This window comes from Myotis davidii, unplaced genomic scaffold (assembly GCF_000327345.1).
Source record: "Myotis davidii unplaced genomic scaffold, ASM32734v1 scaffold459, whole genome shotgun sequence".
Taxonomy (NCBI): domain Eukaryota; kingdom Metazoa; phylum Chordata; class Mammalia; order Chiroptera; family Vespertilionidae; genus Myotis; species Myotis davidii.
The window spans coordinates 163,254-172,729 of record NW_006289838.1 but is presented as its reverse complement, the minus strand read 5'-3'; the positions used below and the strand labels follow the sequence as shown (position 1 = coordinate 172,729).

Sequence of the window (9,476 nt, the reverse complement as noted above, 5' to 3'; positions counted from 1 at the left end):
GAATTTGCAACAGCATTGATGGACCTGGAGAGCATTATGCTAAGTGAAATAAGCCTGTCAGAGAAAGATAAATATCACATGATCTCACTCACATGTGGGATATAATGAACAACATAAACTGAGGTACAAAAACAGATCCAGAGACAAAGAAACACTGAACAGGCCGTCCAACCTCAGAGAGAAGACAGGGGAGCGGGAGTAGGAGATCAGCCAAAGGACTTGTATGCATGCATATTAGCATAACCAATGGACACGGACACTGGGGTTGTGGGAGTGGCCGGGGAGGGGGCAGTCAATGGGGGGAAAGGAGACATATGTAATACTTTAAACAATAAGATAAGACAAGAAAAAGCAATGGTGATGCTTAGAGTGTTAGGGCGGCCGAGGCTTTGCGGGGAAGAACCTCATCTCCATCATCGGATACGGGTTGGGGGATGGGGGCTCTGAGTGCCATCCCACCCTGGGGGAGGCCCCGCGCCTCTGGTCGCTGTGCCTCTAGCCCAGCGGTTCTCAACCTGTGGGTCGCGACCCCTTTGGGGGTCGAACAACCCTTTCACAGGGGTCGCCTAAGACCATCGGAAAACACATATATCATTACATATTGTTTTTGTGATGAATCACTATGCTTTCATTATGTTCCATTTGTAACAATGAAATTGGGGGTCACCACAACATGAGGAACTGTATTAAAGGGTCGCGGCATTAGGAAGGCTGAGAACCACTGCTAAGCCCTCGTGACACCTGCCCACCCACGCAAGGCCCCTCGGGGCTCTCTGCGGGCCAGGCTGGAGTCTAGCTTCTGAAGCTGTGTTCTCTTTTCCTCAGAAATACCTGAAGAAGCAGGTCACGCCCCTCTTCCGTCATTTTGAAAATGTCACCAATAACTGGACGAAGCGCCCCGAAAACCTGATGGACCAGTGAGTGTGACCTCCTCTGGGTCTGGGGGTCATGGGGGCCCCAGCCACCCTGACCTGGGGAGTCCAGAGCAACACCCAGGCCGTGTCCCCCCGGACCTCCCCACTCCTGGCTGGACTGGGAGCACCAGGCGGGGAGGAGCCCCCAGCACAGGGGCCCTGCCACCCCCGTGGGGCCTGTGGCCCATCTGGACTCTTCGCACAAGGGACCCAACTGACACTCCGAGGTCCCCTCACCGATTGGTCATCGAGATCCTACATGGGGAAGCTGGGGCCGGACCCTGTGCTGGCCCCTGTGGGTCCCCAGGCATAGAGCAAAGGGGGGACCCAGAGGACATGGCGGGCTGCAACCTTAGCGCCCGGCCTGGCCGCCCCTCCTGGAGCCGCGTGTCAGCTGGGGAGTCCTGGCCGGGCGTCTGACCGAGTGTCCCCCGGGGCAGGTACAACGAGGTCAATGCCATCAGCACCGCCTGCTCCAGTGGGGTCCCCGAATGCAAGACACTGGCGTCGGACCTTTTCTCCAAGTGGATGGCTGACCCCAACAACAATCCGTGAGTGTCCCCTGCTCCTCCCCCATCTTCATTCGTCCCTCAAGCCCATAGCCCTGTCTTCACCACCCTCCTTGCTGCTGCTCACGGCTGACCCCCGCCCCCATATCCCATCCCCCACACCAGGATCCACCCCAACCTGCGGTCCACCATCTACTGCAACGCCATCGCCCAGGGCGGCGAGGCCGAGTGGGACTTCGCCTGGGAGCAGTTCCGAAAAGCCACCCTGGTAAACGAAGCGGACAAGCTCCGTGCAGCCCTGGCCTGCAGCAAGGAGGTCTGGATCCTGAACCGGTGAGGGCCTGCGGGCGCGGCGGGCGAGTTCCCTTCCCCACGGGATCCGGGGTAGAAGGGAAAGAACCAGCCTCACAGGGGCCTCCACACTCACCAAATGGCACAGTGGGGCAGGGTGTTCCCATTTCACAGATGGGGACACTGAGGCTCGGAAAAGCCAAGCAGCTTGCCCAAGGCCAAGAAGCTTCAAGGAGTGTTAGAGTCAAGGTTCGAGCCCCAGTCTGGGCTCATGCCCTATGCCTTTTTCTTCTTTAAGTATTTCATTCTTCTTGTATTTTTATTTTATTTTATTTTTTATTTCAGAGAGGAAGGAAGAGGGAGAAAGAAACATCAATGATGAGAGAGAATCACTGATCGGCTGCCTCCTGCACGCCCCTTACTGGGGAACGAGCCCCCCAACCTGGGCATGTGCCCTTGACTGGAATCGAACCTGGGACCCTTCAGTCCGTAGGCCGACGCTCTGTCCACTGAGCCACACCAGCTCAGGCTCATGTCCTGACCCTTCAGTCCGCAGGCCAACGCTCTATCCACTGAGCCACACCAGCTAGGGCTCATGTGCCTTTAACTGCTGCAGCCTCTTAGCCTTTACTTGACAGTGACTCAGTTTCCCTCTCTGTGAAGGGCTGTGGCACAGCTGGACCTCAGTCCTTCTGGATGCCCAGACGAACCCCCAAGCCCTTGATGAGGGCCCCTGGCTCCCACTGTGTGCCTCAGACGCCATCTCCTAGACCCCAGTAAAGCAGGACCACCACCCTACATGGGACAGGGCTCACAGCTCTTGTTCCTTCATTCCCTGTCAGATGCCTGTCAAATACCAGGTCCACGTGCGGCATGACACCTGGCCTAGCCAGCGACCCTGCACAGGGGCCTCAGTGTCCCCGCTTCAAGAGGGAGGCAGGAACAAGGGGTCTTAGCCCTTGGCATGCCGAGGGGATGGCAAAGGGTGGAGGACAGCTGTGGGGGGAGGGCAGGCTCCTGTGCCAGCCTGGCTCTCTGTCGAGTCATCTGACTGCAGCCCTTGGACGTGGTCACTAACGCGGATCCTGCCCGCACAGGTACCTGGAGTACACCCTGGACCCCAACCTCATCCGGAAGCAGGACGCCACCTCCACCCTCAGCAGCATCGCCGGCAACATCATCGGGAAAACCCTGGCCTGGGACTTTGTCCAGATCAACTGGAAGAAGCTCTTCAATGAGTGAGTCAGCTGAGAACATGTCAGCGGGGCCTGAGGGTGGTCTTTGTGCACAGGACACGCGGGGCTGGGAGAGGTGGGTGAGCCCTGCAGAGGGGTGGGGGCAGGAATTGAAAGAACAGATGGGGGACGGGCGGTCCCTTTTCCCACTTGGAGGGAAGAAAAAGTCGGGCTGGTGGGAGTGATGTCCGGAGAGACGGGAGCCAGGGCGCCGTAGTGAAAGCTGTGTTCAGGCCCCCTTGAGGGGGCCGGTTCATCTCATCTACAAGATGGACCATCACAGGGCGGATGTGAGGATCCCGTGTCCCCTGTCAATCACTGAGTGCTAGTTCCCGCCCTCCTCACGGTTCATCTCTCTCCCTGACCTGCAGTTACGGTGGCGGCTCCTTCTCCTTCTCCAACCTCATCCAGGCCGTGACGCGACGGTTCTCCACTGAGCACGAGCTGCAGCAGGTAAGTAGCCCTGGGCCCCGGGGACCATCCTGGGTCTAAGGGGCGGCCACCGCTCAGTTCCCTCCGAGTGTGGTCACAGGGCGCGTGGGTTCCTTGTAGTCGGGCCTCCGCATTGAGAAGGGAAGCTGGGTGTCCAGACTTTTTCAATGGTGACAGTTCAATCCAAGAAGTTCTCTTGGAATTTTTGCAAAAGGAAAGAGGATAAAATCATGAACCTTCATAAACCCATCACTCAGAACACTTACCAACATTTTCCCGACACTTTGTGAGGTGGATACATTTTCGGGCTAATCACTGATATTATGTAATTTCACCTCTAAATACTTTAGTCATATCTCAAACAAAGGAATTTTAAAAACATTATGTCACTGTTATTAGCAGATCCAAGAAAATGAATGACCATCTTATACCCAGGCCGTTTTCAAATTATCTAAGTTTTTTTTTTTAATTTCTTTTTGTCATTGATATGTTTGAATTCTGAAGCCAAAGTGAACTCATCGCCTTAGGTTGATTTGTCTTGTTTTTAAATTGAGATTAAAAAAAATTTTTTTTGAGATATAATTCCTGTATTATAAAATTCACCATTTTCAGTGGTTTTTAGTATATTTACAAAGTTGTGCAACCATCGCCACCATCTAATTCTAGAGCAGCGGTTCTCAACCTGTGGGTCGCGACCCCTTTGGGGGTCGAACGACCCTTTCACAGGGGTCGCCTAAGACCATCGGAAAACACATATATCATTACATATTGTTTTTGTGACTCATCACTATGCTTTCATTATATTCAATTTGTAACCATGAAAATACATCCTGCATATCAGATATTTACATGACGATTCATAACAGTAACAACATGACAGTGATGCAGTAGCAACGAAAATAATTTTATGGCTGGGGGGCACCCCAACATGAGGAACTGTATGAAAGGGTCGTGGCATGAGGAAGGTTGAGAACCGCTGTTCTAGAGCATTTTTATTACGCCTAAAAGGAACCCCACACCCATTAGCCGTCACTCCTCATTCCCGTCTCCAGCCCCAGGCAATCACTAACCTATTTCCTGTCTCTGTGGACTTGCCTCTTCGGACATGTCATACAATGGACATATACAGCATGTGACCTTTTGTGTCTGGCTTTTCTCACTTAGCACAATGTTCTCAAGGTCCATCCATGGCGTAGCCCGCATCACTGGGCTATGGCTGAGTCCTATTCCACTGTATGGAGGTGCCACTTTTGCTAATCCATTGAGCGGCAGATAAACATTTGGGTTGTTTCTACCTTTTGGTTATTATGAATAACACTGTTATGAACATTCATGTACAAATTTTTGAGTGAACACATGTGTCTTCATTTCTCTTGGGTCTGCACCGAGGAGTGGAATTGCTGGGTCATTTGGCAACTCTATGTTTAACTTTTTGGTAAACTGCCAAAATGTTTTCCATAGAAGCTGTACCAATTTACATCCCTGCCAGCAATGTACAAGGGGGCCAATTTCTTTCTCTTTTTTAAAAATATTTTTATTGATTTCAGAGAGGGAGGAAGAGAGTGAAACATCCATGGTGAGAGAAAATCACTGGGGATGGAGCCTGCAGCCCGGGCATATGCCCCTGACCAGGAATCTAACTGTGGCCTCCTGGTTCATAGGTCGGTTCTCAACCACCGACCCACGCCGGCCCGGCGGTGGTGTCTGGCCTCCTGGTTCATAGGTCGATTCTCAACCACCGACCCACCCAGCCCGACAGTGGTGTTTTTTGATACATAAGTTTTTTTTCTTTTGATGAAGGCCACCTTTCTTTTTTGTTGTTGTTGTTGCTTGTGCTTTTGGTGTCATATCTAAGAAACAGCTGCCAGATCCAAAGTCACCAAGACTTACACCTGTGCTTTTTACTAAGAGTCTTACCATTTGAAGTCTTGCATTTGAGACTTGGATAAATTTTTCCTTAGTTTTGTATGCGGTGTAAGGTAGGGGTCCCGCTTCATTCCTTTGCATGTGGCTATCCAGTTGTCCCCGCCCCGCTTGTTGAAAAGACCGTTCTTTCCCCATCAAATGGTCTTAGCACCCTTGCTGAGTATCAGCTGACCGCAAATGTGAGGGCTTCTATCTGGACTCTCAGTTCTGTTTCATTCATCTATCTGTGCAGCCTTATGCCAGTACCACTCTTTTATACATATGTATATGTTTTTACTGATTTCAGAGAGGGAGAGAGAGAAACATCATTGATGAGAGAATCACTGATCGGCTGTCTCCTGCACGCCCCCTACTGGGGATCGAGCCCACAACCTGGGCATGTGCCCCCTACCGGAATCAAACCCAGGACCCTTCAGTCCGCAGGCCAACGCTCTACTCACTGAGCCAAACCAGACACGGCCCACTCTGTCTTGATGACTATAGCTTTGTAGTAGTGAGTTTTAACATCAGGAATATGAATAACACAACTTCGTTCTTTTGCAAGATTATTTGTCTCTTCTGGGTCCCTTGAATTTCTGTATGAGTTTTAGAATTGGATGCTAATTTCTGCACGAAAGGGCCATTGGAACTTTGATAGAGATTGCATCGAATCTAGATCCACTCGGAGAGTATTGCTATATTAATAACATTACATCTTCCAATCCATTAACATTTATTTGGGTCTCTTTTCCTTTCATTTGGGTCTTCTTAATCTCTTTCCAAAATGTTTCATAGTTTTCAGCAAACCAGCCAGTCTTGTACTTCTCTCGTCAAATTTATTTCCAAATGTTTTATTCTTTTTGATGCTATTGCAAATGAAGCTGCTCTCTTAATTTCGTTTTCAGATTTTTCATGGCTACTATGTAGAAATGCAATTGATTTTTAACATATTGCTCTTGTATCCTGCAACCTTCTGGACTCATTAGTTCTAATAACCTTTTTTGTAGATGTCTGAGGATTTTCTGTGTACAGATCATGTCCTCTCCAATTAGAGACAGTTCTATTTCTTCCTTTCTTGTCTAATTGCCCTAGTTATAACGTCCAGTACTAATGCATTTTTTAATCTGTAACATCTATTAAAAAAAAACCACCAAAAAAACATTTTATTGGTCGAAGCAACTGGGTCGTTTGTATTCTGAAAGTGGCCACCTTTTTAATCTAGCTGCTCGGTTGTCATGGTGTGTGTTTCATTGGCCACTCTCTCCTCCCTTGATTGGATTGAGACCGCAATTCAATTAAAAACCGACAGTCAGTGCAGTAAAGAATCGCACAGCGAAGGCTAATCTAGGAGCCGGATTGAGCCCCAGGGGCTGTCATCTCTGAGCTCTGCTCCAGATAAAGGCTGGGCCCCAGGGGAGGGGGAGGACCAGGATGGGCCCTCTGCCCAGAGCTGCGCGAGACCAGCCTGGGCTGAGACCCGCTCCCTTTCCCCGGCAGTTGGAGCAGTTCAAGAAGAACAACATGGACACGGGCTTCGGCTCAGCCACGCGGGCCCTGGAGCAGGCCCTGGAGAAGACCAAAGCCAACATCAAGTGGGTGAAGGAGAACAAGGAGGTGGTGCACAAGTGGTTCCAAGACCACAGCAACTAGTCCCCGGTCTGCGCAGTCGCCCGGCCCCCCGTGAGGTGCCCACAGGCATCTGTCCCAGCGGCCCACCCACCGCGGGACCCCCTTTCCGGACCCCGAGGCCCCACGTCCTCCCTCAGGGACTGCATCCCAGCCCACGTTCCCTCCGCTCTGTCCATGGAGCCAACCCAGCTCCTGGCGGCCCGACTGTTCAAGCACCTCCCAGCCCCCCCGCCCCTCGTGCCAACCGCACCCCAGGCCTGGCATGGCCCCTGTCGCCCAGGGCCCTGGGGCTGATCTCAGGGAGGCCCGGCTCCAGGGCCAGAGCAGCAAAGCCCTACGTGGACTTGGGTCGGCCTTGGGGAGCTGCCTGCGCTCTCTCTCACCTTCCCATGAGGACCCTGAACCTGGAGACTCCACCGGACACCAGATCTGTATATTTTTTTTCTAAGAGAAAATATAGATAAAGGATTTCTAGAGGAGCTTCCAGACTCATGACTGAACCAGAACAGGAGGGGTCCGCACAGCAGCTGGGGAGCCTGGGCTGGAGGGAAGCGGTGTTGGGGGGAGGTGGAGGGAGTTGGGGGGGTGCTGGGCCGTCCTGCAGAATACTTGTGGGCGCTGTCTGCTGCGTTTTCCTTTCACCTGAGTACTGTGGGTGCTGGGGGCCTGGGGAGCAGAGGGCAGCCCCAGGCACAGTGTTCCATGGCGGGCGGGGTGCCAGCCAGGGCAGGTCCTGCCAGTGTCCCTCTTCCTGCACCGCAGCCGCACACCTGGGACAGCGAGGGGAAGGGCAGAGCCTGCCACCCCCCCAGGGTCCATGGGGGTGGGTGTGATGTCAGTTCGTGACCTTGTTATGGAGAGAAGCATGCTGAAAACGGCAGGGCCCCCTGTCCCCTGGGGGGGCTGGTGGCCAGGGCCACCACTGAGGGCAAGGCCTGGGACCTGTGGGCTCCACGGACCTCATCGGATTTGCTGGGAATTTCTTGGCAAATGGAGCTAGGTCAGTGGTTCCCAGCGTGGGGCACACACCCCACAGGGGGGCAGTTTGATGTTTATGGGGGGGCAATTTGAGAATGACTTATTCACAGTGAATCTTTTGCATTTCTTGTGGTTCTAGGGGCCTCATAAACAGTCTATAAATGTATATTGTGGTATATTTATGCAATTCAGTTCTCTATGGGTTTTTTTTAAATATAACTTTTTTTATTGATTTCAGAGAGTAAGGAAGAGGGAGAGAGAGACAGAAACATCCATGATGAGAGAGAATCATGGATCAGCTGCCTCCTGCACGTCTCTCACTGGGGACTGAGCCAAGCCGGGCATGTGCCCTTGACCGGAATCGAACCTGGGACCTTTCAGTTCGCAGGCCGATGCTCTATCCACTGAGCAAAACCGGCCAGGGCTCTATTCTATGTTTTGAAACTTTATTTGCTATTTCTTCATATCACTTCATATTGCTATTATCTTTTTAACCGTTTCTTAAGTGATTTCTTCCTCAGTGCTTCCACTGTCCTTCCGTTCTTTTATTTCTGTCCTTTCATTCTTTTATTTCTCTCTCTCATGGATGCCATGTGGTTTGGAAGCTTGTTTAGACCAGGTTCATGGCCTTTGAGGCTTCCTCCACGTGAATAGGAGCTCACTTTTTGAATAATAATAATTCTATGTCCCGGGCTGTGGGCTCAATCCCCAGTATAGGACTTGCAGGAGGCAGCTGATTCATGATTCTCTCTCATCATGGATGTTTCTGTCTCTCTCTCCCTCTTCCTTCCTCTCTGAAATCAATAAAAATATATATATAAAAAAATAGAATGCTATGTCACAAGGTAGGAGGCATCAGGATGGTAGAGGTGCTTAGGGGGGGCGTGGCCAAAGGTTGGGGACCACTGAGCTAGGTGGTAGGAAGCTCCCCTGGGCCTCAGCCCCACAAGGCCCAGCTGAGCATGCGAGGCGGTGGGAGGCAGAGAGGGAGGCACACACAGACTGAAGGCCTGCAGGGCTCCAGCTGCTGGGGCCTGGGAGTCCTGAGGCCTGGATCAATAAAAATATATTTAAAAAAAAAAGAATTCTATGTCACAGGGTGGGAGGCATCAGGATGGTAGAGGTGCTTAGGGGGGGCGTGGCCAAAGGTTGGGGACCACTGAGCTAGGTGGTAGGAAGCCCCCCCAGGCCTCAGCCCCACAAGGCCCAGCTGAGCATGCGGGGCGGGTGGGAGGCAGAGAGGGAGGCACACACAGACTGAAGGCCTGCAGGGCTCCAGCTGCTGGGGCCTGGGAGTCCTGAGGCCTGGTTTCAGATATGTCAGCCCCTGTGTCCTGGACAAGTGACCAGAATCCGGGACTTTGGTTTCGTCGTCTGCACAATGAAGAACACTGACCCTAGGGTCGGTGTGTGGATGGAAGGAGTCTGTGTACTGACCCCTGGGCTAACGGGTAAGAGGAAGTGGCTGTTATGATGGTCCTAGACCTGTCTCTGGGTTCAAGGCCCTCTCCCCTCACAGGCCCAGTTGCTCCACTGGTGCCCGCACATCAAAGGATGGGGCGGGGCCAGCCGAGGGGGGGGGG

At 52.2% G+C, this 9,476-nt stretch overlaps 1 protein-coding gene across 1 annotated transcript in view; it reads left to right on the top strand.

Annotated features, from left to right (window-relative positions):
- Window positions 1-7,395, top strand: part of ANPEP (alanyl aminopeptidase, membrane) — a 40,145-nt gene extending 32,750 nt beyond the window's left edge. Inside the window, 6 exon segments of the mRNA XM_015563233.1 lie at window positions 826-917; window positions 1,355-1,465; window positions 1,589-1,756; window positions 2,812-2,952; window positions 3,321-3,402; window positions 6,784-7,395. Coding sequence (XP_015418719.1) covers window positions 826-917; window positions 1,355-1,465; window positions 1,589-1,756; window positions 2,812-2,952; window positions 3,321-3,402; window positions 6,784-6,936 — 747 coding nt within the window. The 3' untranslated portion in view covers window positions 6,937-7,395.
- The last annotated feature ends 2,081 nt before the right edge of the window (window positions 7,396-9,476 follow it).